The following is a 21,212-nucleotide window of genomic DNA, read 5'->3' as shown; positions in this document are numbered from 1 at the left end:
TTATTTAATTAATAGGAGAATAGGGTTAAGATGAATTAATTAAATATTAATTTAATTAATTATTAATTGATGGTTAAATAATCAAATAAATACTAAGTATTCATTTAATTAAGTGGACAAATTTATGTGACTACAATATTTATATATATATAATTAGATTGTTCGAATATAAATCTATATGAAAAAAAAAGAAAAAAAAAGTCATTAGTTATAAGCATTTGAAATCAAAGTATATATTTATATATTTAAACGTAAAAATTGCTATGAAGATTAAGGTTTAAATATTAAAATGAAAGTTATTAATTAATTATTAAAATATAATAATGAAATTATATTAAAACAAATAAAACAAACTTGATTTTATAGGAGGTGGCGAGGGTTATAGTTAGTATTAGGTCAATGGTGGTCGATGGTAATATCGACCACCCCCCTTAATATAGGGAGGGGTCGGTATTACCACCGACTACCCTCCTCCTTCATAAACCACGTACTCCCTCTTCCTCCATTAACACTATAGTCAACGGACAATGAGAGGTTTCCTCCATTAACACTGCAGTCAGCGGGCAATGACACCTCTCACCCCTCTCGCTATTCAAAGCGATAAACAACCACTTCTCCACATCCAAACTCTTCCATGAGCTGCAGTTCATTGCATCTAATTGCAGATTGGCCGATTGAGGAGGGGAATAGACTGCCATGTAAGGTGAAGACTGAAACGTAAACCTTAGTTGACTCAAAACCTGGCAGATTAAACACACAATTCGCTGAATGCAAACACATAAGTGTTTGATATAATGTACCGATCTCTCCACCCAGCCGATAATTGCTATAACCACGATCAAGGAGTGCAAAGAGCTATAGTTAATTGGAGATGGACTCCTTACGTGGAGGAACAAGAAGAGTTGGAGGTAAAAGACTTTTAGTTAATAACTATTCCTAAGCCCCAGATTTAGGAGAAGCGATGGGTGATTTTCAGTATAAATAGGGGTGGGAGTAGAGAGGAAGGGGGGACAAGTCATTTTTGGCATCCAAGGAAGGACGGTGGATTGTAGAAAGAAGAAGAAAGTTAGAGAGGATATTGTTTTGATAGTATCAAGAGAGTTGTTTTTTTTTTGATAGAGTTGGAAAGTATTGGTGAAAAGGATTGCAAGCAAAGCGCATTTATCAGCGAAAGGGCGTTAAGGTCTTGCATATTGATCAACATTCAATAGGTCAGGAATTTCTTAGTTTACGATCATTAATATTTACAATCTCTGTTATATGTCATGTTTATTGTCTTGCTTATGAAATAGTTATAGTTATGTTTTACTTATCGTTAGGGATTGTTAAATAAAATCATATAATAGAAGTTGTGATTATGTTATTACTATAGAAGTGGAATAGTGTTTAAGTTCAAATTGCACACTTGTTATTATATGGAAGAAATGTATGGTTGTGTTCAAAACCTAGTTATTAAGATTTATTAGACGTAGCTCTAGGAGAGTCTGGGAAGTAATAGTTTACTATTGATACGTTACAGAGATGGTACGAGTCAAACAGACAGCTCGCAAATCCGTAGCAGGTTATGCTCACTACTTGAAAGTCAAGAAAAATTCTTTGACACCTGTCAAGCCTGTTGTGGATGACAACCCTACTGAAGAGAACCCAGCTCCTGAAGAGAGCAAAGAGATAGAAAAAGGTCCTACTCAGAGTCCAACTAAAGAAGTTACTATTGGAAAAGGAAAAGAACCCAAGCTAGAGTGCTCGCCAGAAAAGCTGATAGTTATAAGTTCTGACTTGTCGGAGGGGTATACCCCCTTAAGTGATAATGAGTCTGTGGGGTACTTTCCCCTGAGTGAAAGCAAATCTGAAGGATATACTCCTTTAGATCATGTAGAGTCTGACGAGTGCACCTCTCCATTTTTTCTGGAAGAATGATGTAACACTCTAGTGTAAAATAAAAATAAAAATAAAAATAAAGACATTATTCTATGGAGAAATGTATTATGTCTTCTTGTAAGACTTCCTTGATGAAATAAATATATCTATTTTAATCTTAGTCTATGGTATAAGTGGCAATTATTGAGGTTGCGTACCCATCATAGTTAACAAGAGTAATTGAACTCTTAAAAAAAAATATGTTAATAAGTGTAAAATTCTATGTTATACCGACCAAATTGTTCTTCGTGTCTTGACAACGTATATTCGTATTGCAAGTTAATTTTTTGATAGGTGATGGTACGTAAGATTACCTTATTTATATGGTGGTCGTAGCTAAGTACATTGAGTCATGTTGTCAGTATGTCTTGTGTGTTGTGTTTTGGCCAGTTATTTAGATGTATAACCTTAAGGAAATGAGCCACTGTGAGTTGTTCGTAATGGTCAACCTTAGGTTAGTAATTATGTATCTTTCATCCGAGGTAGGTCAAAATTGGGTATGGCTGTCTGTGTCACCATAGAGTTCTGTAGATAGAACTAACCTATAGTGTCCTAAGAGAGACAGTGGCTTTCGAGCGGGGGCCGTGCCCGAAGTGGTGATAGGATAACCCGTTGGAAGTTGGTTAAGAAAGTGAAAATCTAATAAATGACTACGGAAGGGTAGAATAAAAGTTAAATAAAATAATGTGCCTCGCACATAGGTGAGTGCTAATACAGGACTCATAATGTAGCGAGAAGGCCTGGAATGGCAAACTTACCACCTTGTCTTCATGAGAGGATTGGTAAGGTCTGCATGAGTCTTAGTTGGAATCGGAGGTTTGGGAGAGGTTACCAGGATAACCCAGTATGGGGGCCGGGACCTATGGAGGCTGTACCATGGTATCCACCGTAAGACATGGGATGACACTTTCTCCTTAGAGTCACTAGTGTTTTGTGAGTTGGGTCACATGATTGTAAGTGGAGTCTTGTAGTCCTTTCGTTCTTGTTTCATTTTGCTTGCTTGAGGGTTATCTATTATCTCCAGCACGGTGGGGTGGTTCCTTTTCGGAATCACATGGTCGGGCGGTAGTGTCACTTCCCATCGGATGTATTGGTACGTATCTTTAGGCGATGAAGGACTTCATTGATGTTCTTGGTTCGTGATTCATGTACCAACTCTTGTTCCTAACCATTATTCAGTTGAAAACTAGAGGTTTTGAAAAGAAACTTTATGTAACTTTCATTTTGTAACATTTTAGCTCATGATGTAATTTTCTTTTTTGAAAACATGTATTTTTGAATATTGTAAACAAAGAAACATTGTAATGTATGCTATTTCAATTTCTTAATTCTTTTGTATATAATATATGATTGCTTGAAGTATTTAAAATTCTTTCATTGTGGAAATTTTATCTTAAATATTTAATTTACGAAGTAATATTTATTGGTAACCCTTAGGAAATTCAGGTGTTAGACTTCCGCTATGTTATTAGATGTGCTAAGGTTTAATTCATGCACTTAATCAAAAAAAATAAATAAAAGATTATTTCAGCATTAGTTGCATAGATTATGATGTTTTCCTTTAGGGTTCCTGACGGGGCATTACATTTGGTATCAGAGCCCAAGTTTCAACACTGGGTACTCTGGGTTTGTAGTGTGTCTATTCAACTTGTTTTTTTTTAAATTTTAGGTCTTAACATTTGTGTTTTCCTTGTTTATCCTTGTTATAAATCTACATCTTTTCTCTTTTGTAGTACTCGGTCATGGCTAGGAGAGCTAGGGGAGGTGGCCGTATGGGTGGTCGCAATAGAGGCAGAGGTAGAGGAAGAGGTGGAGAACGAGGCCGTGGTTCTGATCATCATAGTCCTTCACCACCACCTACTCATGTTAGTGCTGAGCCAGAACAGTCTATTCATCAGGACTTACCTCGTGCAGAAGAATAGGTTCCCGAAAGGGAAGAGCTGAGACAAATGTTTCAGGAGGTTCTTGCTAGGTTAGGCCCTAGGCCTAAGGTTGTTCAGCCAGTTCCAGAAGAGAGAGAGAGGGAAAGATCACCCAGAAGGAGAAGGATTGCAATCAATGAAGATCTAGTTTCTTTGGGTCACATAAAGGACTTGATGAGGTCCAACCCTCCTTTCTTTAATGGTATGGGTACCAGTCTCGAGGCAGAGACTTTTCTTATCAGTCTGGATAGGTGTTTTGCTATGTTCCCATATAGTAGCAACACCAAGGCAAGATGTGCTATTATGCATCTTGAAAACTTTGCGTCAATTTGGTGGAGATTGGAGGAGGAAATGATCGGTGTGTGCATTAACACTATGACATGGGAGCTATTTCTGGAGAGATTCAGGGCACAGTTTCTCTCGCCCCAATGGAGACAAACTCGTGCAAATGAGTTCCATGCACTGCGACAGTATGGTATGATGGTAGACCAATATGAGCATAGATTCTATGAGCTCAAACAGTATGCTAGAATTGGTAATGATGAGGCTATGCTTGTACAACATTTCTTGAGGGGCTTGAATGATCGCATTAGTGGAGGTGTTAGGGTGTTTGAGCCAACTTCAGTGGAGATAGCTGTGGCAAAGGCCCGATTGGTAGAGTTAAACCTTAGTCGTGCTCTTGGTGGGCAAACAGGTGTGCAGATAGGGAGTGCTCCTTCCAGTGGAAATAGAGCTCGTGGTAATCAGTTTCAGTCAGCTGCACCATTTAGGACTCCTCAGGCACCTGCTAAGGGTGGACCACAGCAGCAGCAACCATGAAAACCAAAACAGTTCCAGACCCAGAAGGGTGGCAATGCTCAATTTAAGAAAAACAGAAATTGGCAGAGAGGTAGATAAGGCCTTACAGGGGAATCCTCACAAAGTGCATCTCATGCTCCTAGCCAGGGAAATTTTCAGCAAACTAGTGGTCCGACAAGTAATAGAGGAGCTTGCTTCTCTTGTGGGCAGTATGGTCATAGAGCTGCGCAGTGTCCTCAGCGTTTCCACAACACAGGTAGTCAACGACCGACAGTGTTAGAACCTACCGTGGGAGATGCAGGCAGATCTCATAGAGTGTTCCTAGCAGTGGATAACCGCCAAGCTGATCATCAGGGTACAGTTATAGAAGCAACATGTATGTTGTGTGGAATCCCTATCTCTGTACTTTTTGATTCTAGTGCTTCAGATTCTTTCATTTCTTCGTCTATTATGGAGCGGTGTGGACTCATGTCTGCTAAGGAGATGAATAGGTGGCAAGTAGAGTTGGCTACAGGTGTCCGTGTTTCTGTAGATGCCTTTATTCCCAGTTGTGAGTTGAATCTAGGAACCATAGTTACTTTAGTTGACCTTCGAGTCATTCCTTTGGGTTCTTATGGAGTTGTGTTGGGGATGGATTGGCTATCTTCTCATAATGCTCACGTAGATTGTCGCAAGAAGATAGTGGAGTTTTTAGATGACCTTGGCAAGGAAGTGAAAATTGTTGGAGTTCAGAGACCAATATCCTTACGTATGATCTCTGCTATGCAACTTAAGCGGTGCATGCATAGAGGGTGTCAGCTTTTTGTAGTTACTCTTGAGGACATGGATGAGTTAAAGAGTCGAGAAATCACTCTTGATAGTCACCCTATTCTTCAAGAGTATGCTGATGTATTCCCATTGGATATTCCTGGTATGCCTCCAAAGAGAGACATAGACTTTCACATTGATTTGGTTCCTGGTGCAGAACCTATTTTGAGAGCTCCATATCGGATGACCACTCAAGAGTTGAGTGAATTGAAGTTACAACTAGAAGAATTGTTAGCCAAGGGATTTATTCATCCTAGTGTTTCTCCTTGGGGTGCGCCTGTTATCTTTGTTAAGAAGAAGGATGGTTCTCTTCGGTTATGCATTGATTATCGACAGCTGAATAAGGTAACCATCCGGAATCGATATCCTTTGCCTCGTATTGATGATCTTTTTGATCAAGTAAAGGGAGCCAAGATATTCTTTAAGATTGACTTGAAATATGGATATCACCAGTTGCATATCCAGGATGCAGATATTCATAAGACAACATTTTGCACTCGTTATGGTCACTATGAGTTCACAGTAGTACCATTTGGGTTGACAAATGCGCCTTCAGTTTTCATGAGCCTCATGAATGGGGTTTTTCGCACCTACCTTGATCATTTTGTCCTTGTGTTCTTATATGACATATTAATTTATTCTAGAGCTATGGAAGAACATGAAGGTCACTTACGATAGGTAATGCAGTGCTTGAGGGAAAACCAACTTTATGCTAATTTGGCAAAGTGTGATTTTTTTCAATCAGAGGTAAACTAGCTTGGTCCTATAGTTTCAGGGGAAGGTGTATCCGTGGATCCTTCAAAGATCCAAGCCATTGTTGATTGGCCAGTGCCAACCAACGTTTCTGAAGTTCGGAGTTTTATGGGTTTGGCTAGATACTACCGTTGATTTGTTCAAGGCTTTTTCCGGATAGGTCACCCGATCACTTCTCTACAGTGAAAAGGGAAGAAGTTTGTTTGGTCAAAACAATGTGAGTTAGCTTTTTGTACCTTGAAGGAACTCCTTGTCAGTGCTCCGATTTTGGCAGTTCCTGATCCATCTAGAGATTTTATAGTATGCACAGATGCCTCTTTGGAAGGTATAGGTGCAGTGCTTATGCAAGATGGACGAGTGGTTGCTTATGAGTCTCGCAAACTCAAGAACCACGAGTTGAACTATCCAGTTCACGATTTGGAGTTGGCAGCTGTAGTTCATGCTTTGGTTAGATGGCGTCATTTTCTGTTAGGGCGTCATTTTGAACTACATAGTGATCACCGTAGTTTATAGTATATTTTCACACAACCGAATTTGAATGCTCGACAACGGAGATGGATGGAATTTCTCTGCGAGTATGATTTTGATGTTTGATACATTCAAGGGAAAGAGAACGTGGTGGCAGATGCTTTGAGTCGTAGGCGGCATGAAGTTTCGGTATTGTCCCTTGGAGTTGACTTGAGAGAGAGGATTCTTAGAGTTCTCCCTCAGGATACTTGGTATCAAGATGTTAGAACCATGATAGAGTTTGGAAGGCCTTTAGAGGGAAGATATTCTGGATATAATCTTGAGGCAGATGGACTTCTTCGTCACCATGGGCAGATCTATGTACCTTCTTTAGAGGGTCTTCGCGTCTTGATCATGAATGAGGCCCATCGTGCACCTTATTCGGCACATCCAGGTGTCAAGAAGATGCACGCAGATCTTAGACAAATTTATCATTGGGAAGGCATGAAACGTGATATTGCTGATATAGTGTCAAAGTGTTTAGAATGTCAGCGGGTGAAGGCAGAACATCAACACCCGGCAGGGCTTCTTCAACCTAATTTGATACCGGATTGGAAATGGGATATCATTTCCATGGATTTCATTGTTGGGTTGCCTGTCTCTTTGCGTCGGCATGATGCCATCATGGTCATAGTTGATAGGTTGACTAAGATTGCTCATTTTGTTCCTATTCGAGCTTCCTATACAGCAGCAGTGGTGCCACGAGTCTTCTTGGAGGAAGTAGTGAAGCTGCATGGGGTTTCGAGGTGGATCATCTCTGATAGAGATCCTGTCTTTACCTCAGCTTTGTGGACCTCACTTCAGCATGCTTTGGGAATGCAGTTGAACTTTAGTTCAGCCTATCACCCAGAGACGGATGGTCAGACAAAGAGAGTGAATCAGGTTTTGGAGGACATGCTTCGCATGTATGTTATGGACCAATAGTCGCGTTGGGAGGATTATATCTACCTTGTAGAGTTTGCGTATAACAATGGATATCATAGCCCCATAGGTATGTCCCCCTTTCAGGCATTATATGGTCGTCCTTGCCGTGCTCCCTTGAGTTGGGATCGGTTAGAGGATAGGGTGCTTATAGGTCCAGATATTCTTGGGGAGATGGAGCAACAAGTTGGGCGAATTCAAGAGAATTTGGTAGCTACACAAGATAGGCAGAAGAAGTATGCAGATGCTCATAGGATAGATCATCAATTTTCTATTGGCGATCGTGTGTTTTTGAGAGTGCGTCCACGGAGGAGTCTGATCCATTATGGAAAGGGTTCTAAGTTGGCGCCTCGGTTTGTTGGCCCTTTTGAGATTCTTGAGAGGATAGGTCCTGTTGCTTACCACCTTGCCTTGCCACCGAGTCTATCCCGCATCCACGATGTCTTTCATGTTTCAGTCCTTCGACCTTATCACCCTGATGTGACACATGTTCTTGATTGGAACTCTTTGCAGGTCGAGGATGGGCAGCTTTCCATGGAACCCGTGCGCATTCTTCAGCATCGGGATTTGATCCTCAGGGGTCGCACCATCGACCAGGTAAGGGTCCTATGGGACCCAAATGATGAGACCTCGACAACTTGGGAGGATGCAGTGAAGATGAGAGAGTTATATTCATATTTGTTTTAGGCTTCTAGGAGTAAGCCTAGTCTTGGGGGGGAGAATGTAGTACCCCTACTCGTTTGAACTCATATTTTGTTCTTGTTATTCTCAGTGGATACATTATCATCATTTGTTATTCAGAATTATATAACATTGTTCCATGTTTTATTTGATTATGAGATATATGATTTATTTGCAGTATTTATGTACTTATGTTTTATGGCATTATATGGTTCATTGCTATGTACTGATGCTTTATTTCATCTATGCACTGTGTGTTGTGTATCTATGAGTGTATGGGATGTAAGGGGATGATTTTCCTTCACTCATCTCGGTGAGACAGGGAACGTCGCGATTCTCCTTCATCAGTGTGTATGTTGAAATTTCTATATATATATATGCATGTGTGGTCGGTGATGCAGGATGTTGCAGGTACAAGTACCGGATAGGTACGGGGTATCGTCTCCACCTAGCTACACAGGTCTGAGCGTGCCTTATATTTTTCGATGGAAGTGACCCTATTTTTAGTCAGTTACACTCGGGTGAGTGCCTTCAGTTAGTTGTTCTGTCAATTGGTTTGGTCTTCATATTTTATTGTTTGATCTTTATAAAAGTCACATGATGCTTGCTCAGTTTGCGTGTCTAGTGTTCCCAATTTTTGTATGTCATTGGTAATTATTACGTTTATTACGTCTATAAGAGTAAAGAGTAGTTTTGGTAATTGTAAGAAAAAGAATCAAGTGATCTAGTGACTTAATATTGTTTATAAAGGACGAGTTAATATCTTGGTATGAGTTGATATGAATTTTATCAGCTTGTTAGCTCGATAGTTGCAATTCGATCGTTTGAATATATGTAAGGACATTATATACACAGAGGGAAATAGTCACTTATAAGTAGTTATTGGAATTAAGATAAGGTGATCGTATTATCAGTAGTTGATATCACCCATCGGATTATTGTGTTTTCGGATTATGCATGTATAAAGTTAGAATTATAAATATATTATATTTAATAAGCTTTTCGAACGAGTTATATATGATGCCCTGCAAAGTGGACAAGGTTAGTCTAAGAGAAACAACACAAAAAACACAATACCGTTAGTGTTATTTAATCAAAAACTAATCTAAATAGGCATACCAAGAGAGACACTAAAAACATGAAAGCATATTTAACTAAAGAAGCAAATATGATGAGGCATCTCCAAATACCTCCTAACATGCTCTTAACTCTTTCTCCCTTGTTCCTCTCCTCTCCAAGTTCCAAAATAGTGTAGCTCTCAGCAGCTTTTTGCACTATGGATGCTTATGGAGGATTGAGATTGTAGTATTGTGCTCCAAATCTGAAATGAAAAGCTAATACTAAGCTATTGATACTAAAATGATTTATTTTATCCAAGATGACAATATATGAGTTAATTATGCTAAAATGCTCTCTTAAAATGTCTATAGCTTAAATGCATACAAGTTTTCAGGATCTGGATTATGAAGAAATGGGCTCTATTTATAGGAAAAATGGAGCAATGAATGGTTGAGATTGAGTAATCTCAACAAGGGTCAGGATTGAATGATTTCAAATCCATGTGAGGGCTTTCAACCCAATCCCAGGATGACAAGTGTCAATGTGAGATAGGTTGAGAGGGGAGGGAATAAGCATTAAATGCTTGATATGACCTTGGGATTTAAAGTCAAGGTTGGTTGAATGAATAAACTCTTTTTTTCAAAGAATAAATCTTTTATCCAATGAATAAATTCTTGTGCAAATGTGAAATGGATGAATATGGTCAAAACAATAAATGTTTGGGGAGACAAGTTTGAAATAACCATGAATGGTTATGTAAGAGCCATAAATGATCATGTAAGAGCCATTAGTGGTCTTTGAAGACTTTGGGGGTTAATTTGTTGAACACACAAAGCATTAAATGCTTTTCAAAGACTTTGGAGTCTTTGAGAAGTGACTTCATTTTGCTTAGGAATGTGACAATAATTAGGGGATGGATTAGGCTAATTAGGAAGGGGTTAGAAGAATCTAGAAGGGGATTAGATTTTGCAAGTGGATTTGGTGGGTGAGGGAAAATAGGATTTTAATAAAAATTCATTTATTTCAATAAATGTGTGCAAGTTGCATTTGTAGGAAAATGCAAGTGGGGTGAGGATAATGATTTAAATAAATGTTTTATTTAATTTATTTAAAAGAGGAAAAGGGGATTTAATTAAATAAATAGATTTTATTTATTTAATTGATTGGAATTTGATTTAATGAATTAATTAAAATAAATTGAATAATTTATTTAATTAATAGAAGAATGTTTGGAGATGAATTAATTAAATATTTATTTAATTAATTGATGGCTAGTGGATTTTTAATCAAATAAATAGTGAATATTTATTTAATTAAGCTGGACAGATTTGTGTGACTACAATATATATATATATATAAATAATTCGATTGTTCGAATATAAATCTATATGAAAAAAAAAAAAGTCATTAGTTATAAGCATTTGAAATCAAAGTATATATTTATATATTTAAACGTAAAAATTGCTATGAAGATTAATGTTTAAATATTAAAATGAAAGTTATTAATTAATTATTAAAATATAATAATGAAATTATATTAAAACAAATAAAACAAACTTGATTTTATAGGAGGTGGTGGGGGTTATAGTTAGTATTAGGTCAACGGTGGTCGATGGTAATATTGACCACCCCCCTTAATATAGGGAGGGGTCGATATTACCACTGACTACCCTCCTCCTTCATAAACAACGTACTCCCTCTTCCTCCATTAACACTGCAGTCAGCGGGCAATGAGAGGTTTCCTCCATTAACACTGCAGTCAGCGGGCAATGACACCTCTCACCCCTCTCGCTGTTCAAAGTGATAAACAACCACTTCTCCATGTCCAAACTCTTCCACGAGCTGCAGTTCATTGCATCTAACTGCAGATTGGCCGATTGAGGAGGGGAATAGACTGGCACGTAAGGTGAAGACTGAAACATAAACCTTAGTTGACTCAAGACCTGGCAGATTAAACACACAATTCGCTGAATTCAAACACATAAGTGTTTGATATAATTTACCGATCTCTCCACCCAGCCGATAATTGCTATAACCACGATCAAGGAGCGCAAAGAACTATAGTTAATTGGAGATGGACTCCTTACGTGGAGGAACAAGAAGAGTTGGAGGTAAAAGACTTTTAGTTAATAACTATTACTAAGCCCCAGATTTAGGAGAAGTGATGGGTGATTTTCAGTATAAATAGGGGTGGGAGTAGAGAGGAAGGGGGGACAAGTCATTTTTGGCATCCAAGGAAGGACGGTGGATTGTAGAAAGAAGAATAGAGTTAGAGAGGATATTGTTTTGATAGTATCAAGAGAGTTGTTTTTTTTTTTTTATAGAGTTGGAAAGTATTGGTGAAAAGGATCGCAAGCAAAGCACATTTATCAGCAAAAGGGTGTTAAGGTCTTGCATATTGATCAACATTAAATAGGTCAGGAATTTCTTAGTTTATGATCATTAATATTTACAATCTCTGTTATATGTCATGTTTATTGTCTTGCTTATGAAATAGTTATGGTTATGTTTTATTTATCGTTAGGGATTGTTAAATAAAATCATATAATAGAAGTTGTGATTACGTTATGACTATAGAAGTGGAATAGTGTTTAAGTTCAAATTGCACACTTGTTATTATATGGAAGAAATGTATGGTTGTGTTCAAAACCTAGTTATTAAGATTTATTAGACGTAGCTCTAGGAGAGTCTGGGAAGTAATAGTTTACTATTGATACGTTACAGAGATGGTACGAGTCAAACAGACAGCTCGCAAATCCGTAGCAGGTTATGCTCACTACTTGAAAGTCAAGAAAGATTCTTTGACACCTGTCAAGCCTGTTGTGGATGACAACCCTACTGAAGATAACCCAACTCCCGAAGAGAGCAAAGAGATAGAAAAAGGTCCTACTCAGAGTCCAACTAAAGAAGTTATTGTTGGAAAAGGAAAAGAACCCAAGCTAGAGTGCTCGCTAGAAAAGCCGATAGTTATAAGTTCTAACTCGTCGGAGGGGTATACCCCCTTAAGTGATAATGAGTCTGTGGGGTACTTTCCCTTGAGTGAAAGCAAATCTGAAGGATATACTCCTTTAGATCATGTAGAGTCTGACGAGTGCACCTCTCCGTTTTTTCTAGAAGAATGATGTAACACTCTAGTGTAAAATAAAAATAAAAATAAAAATAAAAATAAAAATAAAGACATTATTCTATGGAGAAATGTATTATGTCTTCTTGTAAGACTTCCTTGATGAAATAAATATATCTATTTTAATCTTAGTCTATGGTATAAGTGGAAATTATTGAGGTTGCATACCCATAGTAGTTAACAAGAGTAATTGAACTCTTAAAAAAAAACATGTTAATAAGTGTAAAATTCTGTGTTATACCGACCAAATTGTTCTTCGTGTCTTGACAACGTATATTCGTATTGCAAGTTAATTTTGTGATAGGTGATGGTACGTAAGATTACCTTGTTTATATGGTGGTCGCAACTAAGTACATTGAGTCATGTTGTCAGTATGTCTTGTGTGTTGTGTTTTGGCCAGTTATTTAGATGTATAACCTTAAGGAAATGAGCCACTGTGAGTTGTTTGTAATGGTCAACCTTAGGTTAGTAATTATGTATCTTTCATCTGAGGTAGGTCAAAATTGGGTATGGCTGTCTGTGTCACCATAGAGCTCTATAGATAGAACTAACCTGTAGTGTCCTAAGAGAGAGAGTGGCTTTCGAGCGGGGGCCGTGCCCGAAGTGGTGACAGGATAACCCGTTGGAAGTTGGTTAAGAAACTGAAAATCTAATAAATGACTAGGGAAGGGTACAATAAAAGTTAAATAAAATAATGTGCCTCGCACATAGGTGAGTGCTAGTACAGGACTCATAATGTAGCAAGAAGGCCTGGAATGGCAAACTTACCACCTTGTCTTCATGAGAGGATTGGTAAGGTTTGCATGAGTCTTAGTTGGAATTGGAGGTTCGGGAGAGGTTACCAGGATAACCCAGGATGGGGGCCGGGACCTATGGAGGCTGTACCATGGTATCCATTATAAGACATGCGATGACACTTTCTCCTTAGAGTCACTAGTGTTTTGTGAGTTGGGTCACATGATTGTAAGTGGAGTCTTGTAGTCCTTTCGTTCTTGTTTCATTTTGCTTGCTTGAGGGTTATCTATTATCTCCAGCACGGTGGGGTGGTTCCTTTTCGGAATCACATGGTCGGGTGGTAGTGTCACTTCCCATTGGATGTACTGGTACGTATCTTCAGGCGAGGAAGGACTTCGCTGATGTTCTTGGTTCATGATTCATGTACTAGCTCTTGTTCCTAACCATTATTCAGTTGAAAACTAGAGGTTTTGAAAAGAAACTTTATGTAACTTTCATTTTGTAACATTTTAGCTCATGATGTAATTTTCTTTTTTGAAAACATGTATTTTCGAATATTGTAAGCAAAGAAACATTGTAATGTATGCTATTTCAATTTCTTAATTCTTTTGTATATAATATATGATTGCTTGAAGTATTTAAAATTCTTTCATTGTGGAAATTTTATCTTAAATATTTAATTTACAAAGTAATATTCATTGGTAACCCTTAGGAAATTCAGGTGTTAGACTTCCGCTATGTTATTAGATGTGCTAAGGTTTAATTCATGCCCTTGATAAAAAAAAATAAAATAAAAAAAATAAAATTATTTCACCATTAGTTGCATAGATTATGATGTTTTCCTTTAGGGTTCCTGACGGGGCATTACATAGGATGTGCTCTGGCTAGAGACTTAGACTCATCGGGACCATTTGGGTCCTGAGCCACTCACTAAGTACTACACTCTATTAACAGAAGTGCATTGAGGTTGCCGTCCTTAGGAGTAATTGAATAACATAATACAAGCTTGAATTTTGCCTCAAAATTTGGCTTAAAGCCTCGAGAAGTGAAGCGAATCCATACGGGATTCCTTCCGAGTATGCATTGAATTACTTTTTTTTTTTTTTCAATTTAATTATCTTATCTTTCAAAATAGGATTGGTACTCAATCTTTCTTTTACTAAGCCTAGACCCCACCCACAAATGCCTGAGTACGGGGGGCAACTCCGTCCCAGGACTGCCTACATACCCGCTTTGGCATGGGATCAAGGCGTAAAGTATGTAGTTCTATTTTCTACTCTATGGTTTGATGTAAACTGATTTGTGGGTACACAACCCTTTCTAGGGTCAGTGTCCCAGATAGTTTCTCTGCGGTTGCTACCCACGGTGGTAGCACTTAAGCAAAGGCTCAAGATGGCCTATTGCTTGTGGCCTAAAACACTAGATCCTAAATTCTTATCATAAGCGTCACCCATGACCAATTGTTAATCGACAACAATTTTCGAGACTAAATCAATTCATAAAAGCATTTCACTCACCATCCCTATAGGGGTTTACTATAGTTTAACTCAGCGGATGAGAGATTGTTATAGAGTTATCTTATTAAATTATCGATCCAAAGGGGATTACCAGCCCCTTGGATTTTAACTTCCAAGTGTCCCTTATTACTCCCCGATGATTTATAGGGACAATGCCATAGATGTCGTTGATGTAACTTTATTAGGCGTTAAGTGCAGTAGTTCAACATGATGACATTACTCGTAAGTGTGACCCAGAGGCACTGTATATACCAAACGCTACTTGGTTTTGGTTTTCCAACTTCCTTTATTTAATTTCCTAACTTATGATAAACATCATGCTTCAAAAATAATTATGAATTTTAGACATTGCAAAGCTCAATTACTTGAAATAACTACTTGATGAATTACATGGAATAAAAACCATAACTAACATTATTTATTATTCAAAACTTGAAATATAACTTTGCATAATAATAACGATTAGGAAACTTGCATAATAATATTTAAATGTGAAACTTGCATGGAGATGGAAATGCCAATAAATGTAATTAATCTATAAGTAATTTGCATGTTATAAGAATAGTGCAACTTGCATGCATGATTAAGCAATGCATGATTCCTATGGTCATAGATTCCAAAATAGCGATTAATTTAGTCATTAGATTCAAATCATGATAATGTGCAATAATTGCTTTTCAATGAGTCCAAATACCAACTAAGTAACCCAACGAATTTTAAGTAGTTTTCCAATTATAAATTTTAATACAATTTCAACTTACAGTTTGAAAATTGCAAAAAGGGAATTTAATTATTATTATAAATTTTCCTAAGGTAATTATACAATTTAATTTACAATTGGAAAAGGAAATCTAAAAAAATAATATATACTTTTCGGAAATTACATAAGTTAAAAATTTCTATTAAACTAAAAAATATATATATATATAAAAGGAATTTAAATAAACTAACATTTTAAACATATAGGAAAAAGAGAATTTCTTTTTTTTAGAAATTAACGTTGCCCTTCGAATTATGTTGATTGGCATTAAAAAGGGGCTAGTGGGAGTGAGACCCCACGGGTCCCCTCCAATACCTTGCGGCCATTGCCGCAATAGTGACCGTAGGCTAGTGGGGGGTACCATTACGGTACCACTCCCTGCGGAGTATTAACTCTGTCCTCTACCTGCGAGCCAGTATGCACAGGCACTATATCGTGCCAAGATAAATATTAATCACTTCGTATAAATGCATAACTTTATTAATCACTTCGCATAATCGCATAAATTTATTAATCACTTCGCATAATATATATATATATATATATATATATATATATATATATATATATATATATAAAAGAGAGAATATCATATTAATCCCAAGGACGAAATACAACAGAGAAATAAAAATAACTAGAGAAGTAATTTGCTCCAATGATGCACAGATTATCAAGAAGTAGGTAGGTGTTTAAACTGAGAAATACAAGCTAACACAGAGGGATTATATTCTATTTCTCAACCAATGTCCAGAGAGAAGTAGATAACCGGACACAAAAATATTAATGGAACCAAATGAGAATATCATAGAGAATTATTCACAGCGAAACTATTCCTCCTTTTTAACTAATTTTCACAAAGAGGATATATAACCAGATAATAGGAGAATATATATGGAATCAAATGAGAATTATTCACAGCGAAAACTATTCCTCCATTTCAACTAATTTTCACAGGGAGGATATATAACCAGATAATAGAAAATATTTATGGAATCAAATGAGAGTATCACAAAGGATTATTCACAGCGAAAACTATTCCTCCATTTCAACTAATTTTCACAGAGAGGATATATAATCAGATAATAGAAAATATATATGGAATCAAATGAGAATATCATAGAGAATTATTCACAACGAAAACTATTCCTCCATTTCAACTAATTTTCACAGAGAGGATATATAATCCAGATAATAGAAAATATATATGGAATCAAATAAGAATAACATAGAGAATTATTCACAGCGAGATCTATTAAAAGGATGAGATTCAGATTTCTATTTGAAAACTAGAGAGATGAATTAGAGGGAGGAAATAAAGATTGATCTAATCTAGTTCTCAACAAGGAATTGAAACAAGATTCTCTTTTTTTTTTCTTTTACTAATCTAACACTCAGCAAGGAATTGAAACAAATTGATCTAATTCTCATCAAGGAATTGAAACAAGATTGATCTAATCTAATTCACAGCAAGAATAAGATGCATGATTCAAAATAAAATAAAACTAAATTACAAGAACCTGGATACTTGCAATTGATGTAGAATCCCCTATGAATCCTTCAACTAGCCTCCCTTGATCCTTCAAGCTTGAAAAAAATCCTCCAAAGCAATCTTAGCTATTCTCCAAAATAAAATATGACTACCAAAACAATTACTTGAGAGAAGAATTTCTTCATGGAATAACCAACTCCCATTTTTGAAAACTTGCATATCATTTATAAGAAAAATCCCTCTATTCCACTATCGAGAAATTTTAATTAAAAAAAGAGATTCTTTTCCAATATTGGACTCATGCAATTTGATTAAACTTAGTGGGGGAGTTACATGCAAGGGTGGTGGAGATTCATCTAGAAGCTTCTTATTCTTCCTACAACATGTGCCAAAATTGGGAGTGAAAAATAAATAAATAATAAAAATAATTATATTCTCCAAGCGCGTGTGTGTGTTTATTATTATTCTTTTATAACAATTATTCAATCATTTTAAATAGCTTAACCAAAAATATGATAGAATTATATTTTAAATCCAAAAGTGATAAAGGAGGGTTGTGACACCATCCCTCTCTCTCTCTCCCTCTCTCTCTCTCCTTCTCCCTTCCTCCATACCCCATCCCTCTCTCTCTTGTTCTCTCCCCTTCTCCCTTCCTCCATACCCCATCCCTCTTTCTCTTCTTCTCTCCCTCCCTCCCTCCGTACCCCACTGCAACTGTGTCTGCACTTCTATAGAAGTAAGTGAATTTATTTCTTGTCTACAACTTCCTCATTGATTTTTATCATGTATGCTCTCCTAAGAAAATTGATTGATGGATTTGTATGTGTATATTGAATAGGAGGAATAGGGTTTGAAATTGAACCGCAGGTGCATTACCGTGACAAACAAGGAAACCTGCAACAATATTCTTCTCAAATGAATTTTTAATGAGAAGAGCAGATGTGGAAAATAGTGTCAACAAAGCAACATGATGAGTCAGAGTACTTGCAATATATTTTTCATAAGGAAACAACCAGTAGGAAGAGAAAGAGGGAGAGTAACATAGATGATGTCTTGGATAATGATAGCGGTGGGTATGCGAGAGTTCCCATGTTGTTACACAATGCCTGTCACCTAAAGAAATTAAAGTTTGTTGTATGCATGGCAGTGGTAATATATGCTGATCATCGCTTGTCAAACAGTTTGGAACGATACATACCCATGAAAGAAATCAAGTGTTTAATTCTTATAATAACAATTGAGATCAATCTTATAACCATTCAAATTTAATAGCATCATATGTTTTAAAACTTAGGTAGTACTCTTAGGGTTAGGTCAAGCTCTTACACTTGCTTTTTAGCAAAGCCTCGTTGTTTGTTCTCTTGGAGTCTCTCTTATGCTGACAATGGTATAACTTAGCTACATCAAAACTAAACTACTGATGTTCTATTGTATGATGTTCTATTCATAACTTTAAATTTAATATATCATTTTATTAGCTCACCATATGACCCCTTAGGTGTCATTAGAGGTCATATTGTTTCCTAAGAGGTCATATGATGTTCTAAGGGGTCATAGGATTCTATATGACCCCTTGAGACACCAATGACCCATAACAACACCATATGGCGTTCTAAAGGGTCATATGGTGTTCTATGACCCCTTAGGACACTATTTAGTGTCTTTATAGGTCCTATGGTGTGCTAAGGGATAATATAGTGTCATATGATGCCTTAGGACACCCTATGACCCCTTAGATGTTGTTATGGGTCATATTGTGTTCTAAGGGTCATTTTGTATTGTGTCCTGGATTTGATCTCTCTTCCTCTCCCTCCCCCATCCTTCTCTCTCTCTCTCTCAATACCCCATCCCTCTCCCTCTCTTGTTCTCTCCTCTTCTCCTTTCCTCCATACTGCATCCCTCTTTCTCTTCTTCTCTCCCTCCCTCTTTCTCTTCTTCTATAATTCCTATAGTCACAATCGAGATCAGTCCTATAACCTTGCAAATTTAATAACATCATATGTTTTAGAACTTAGGCAGTACTCTTAGGGTTAGGTCAAGCTCTTACACTTTCTTTTTAGCGAAGCCTCATTGTTTGTTCACATGGAGTCTCTCTTATGCTGACAATGGTATAACTTAGCTATATCAAAACTAAACTACCGATGTTCTATTGTATGATATTCTATTCATAACTTTAAATTTAATATATCATTTTATTAGCCCACCATATGACCCCTTAGGTGTCATTAGAGGTCGTATTGTTTCCTAAGAGGTCATATGGTGTCCTGTGACCCCTTAGAACACTATATGACCCCTTAATACACCATACAACCCATAACAACACCATATGGTGTCCTAAGGTCATAGGATGCAATATGACCCCTCGGGACACCAATGACCCATAAAAACACCATATGGTGTTCTAAAGGGTCATATGGTGTTCTATGACCTCTTAGGACACTATTTGGTGTCGTTATAGGTCCTATGGTGTCCTAAGGGATAATATAGTATCATACGGTGTTCTCTCTCTCTCTCTCCCTCCCTCCTCCCTCCCTCTCCCTCCCTCCCTCCTCTCTCCCTCCCTTCTTCCATACCCCCTCTTCTCTCCCACCCTCCCCCTCTTCTTTCCCTCTCTCCCTCCCTCTACCTCTCTCCCTCTCTCTACCTTCCCCCCTTCTCTCTCTCTCTCTCCCTCTCTCTCCCTCTCTCTCTCCCTCTCTCTCTCTCTTCCTCTCCCTCCTCCCCTCTTTTCTCTCTCCTTCTCCCTCCTTCCTTCTCTCTCTCTCTCTCCCCCCCTCTCCTCTCCCTCCCCCCTTCTTCTCTCCCTCTCTCCCTCCTTCCCTTTCACCCCCACTCCTCTCTTTGTCCCCCTACTCTCCCCCCTCTCCCTCTCTCTCTCTCTCTCTCCCTCCCTTTTCATTCACATTTTTTCTACTACCAATAGCACATACGGGGTACTGAACCTATTAGTTCACTGCCATGCCATAACTTTTTTAAGACATAGGAGCATGTACACAGTACTTATTACTTGTAAGCGCATACATGGTATTAATCCCATTATTCGCTACTGTGTGATAAAATTTTTTAGGCTTAGGAGCGCGTACACGCTACTTATTAGTACAGAATGGGAAAAAAAATACCGTTGGGCTTGCCAACATTTTATGGACTAACAACGTGTACACGGTACATAGACATAGTTTTAGTTTCCCAAGAGCCTCAACTGCCTCAAAAGAAGTTTTTGAGGTTGTTGAAGGCCCCACTGGAACTATGTCTGCACTTCTATCACCATTTTATACATAGAAGTAAGTGAATTTTTTATTTTTGCATGATTTCAAAAAATTGAATTGTTGTTCTTATTAGTTTTGTCAATAGTATTGTGCCTATTTAATAGTTTGATTCCAAAAAATAGTGATAAGATTCATATTTATGGCTATTTATTTGTTTATGAACTTTTGTTTACATATATATGTAATATGATTCTATTTAGGACAACCGATACAACCATGGGAAAGAACATGCAAGGAACGATGGAACAATGAGGGGTTGAAAAGGAAAGACAAAGGCAACGCATGAAAAAATTATGTGACATAAGATCAATGGGAGAAGAAGGTATGTCATCCTCAACATCTCAATCCGATTTATGAAACAAACATAATGCACCTAATGCAATTGAAGAAGATACCAGATTGAATAATCAATTAAATGATGAACATACAACTTCTCTATCTGATGAATTGAATGTACATAATGCACCGATGTTAACACCTCCTAGAATCATTCGTAGGAAACCAAAGTATCTAATTGACATTGATGAGAATATATTGAAGCCAATGAGCAATAAAATGAATGAACAAACTTGTAGGAGAATGGTTAAAAAAATATGGCAAAACTATTTTGAAAACTTAAATCAAACCGCAAGATATCAATTAATTGTTCAAATGATTAAAAATTTGAATTTTAGAGAGACAATGAAAATTGTAGGCCTAAGATCATCTGAAAGTAATAGTGAAAGAACTATTGTGAGAAATATATTTAATGCATATCAAGCTATTGGTTCAAAATCATGTACTAAAGATTCTAATGCTACTCGACGTGTCATTACATCAACCATAATGAGCAAGAAAATAAAAAAAGATCGTTTGAGGAACATCGGGGTAGACTAACATCTAAGTAAGTCATTAAACGTTAGTAGAACAACATTAAGTAAAGAATTAAAGAGGCAGGAAAAAATAGAGGAACCTAA

General features: G+C 37.2%; 1 protein-coding gene across 1 annotated transcript in view; it reads right to left on the bottom strand.

Annotated features, from left to right (window-relative positions):
• Positions 1-476: 476 nt before the first annotated feature.
• The window catches only part of LOC131857538 (uncharacterized), a 52,375-nt gene continuing 31,639 nt past the window's right edge, over positions 477-21,212 (bottom strand). Inside the window, exons 4-5 of the mRNA XM_059210204.1 lie at positions 11,060-11,308; positions 477-740 (exon numbers count right to left, since the gene is read on the bottom strand). Coding sequence (XP_059066187.1) covers positions 477-740; positions 11,060-11,308 — 513 coding nt within the window. The remainder of the gene's footprint in view (positions 741-11,059; positions 11,309-21,212) is intronic.

This window comes from Cryptomeria japonica, chromosome 8 (assembly GCF_030272615.1).
Source record: "Cryptomeria japonica chromosome 8, Sugi_1.0, whole genome shotgun sequence".
Taxonomy (NCBI): Eukaryota; Viridiplantae; Streptophyta; class Pinopsida; order Cupressales; family Cupressaceae; genus Cryptomeria; species Cryptomeria japonica.
Note: the sequence above shows the minus strand (reverse complement) of the source record. Positions and strands in the feature narration are given on the sequence as shown.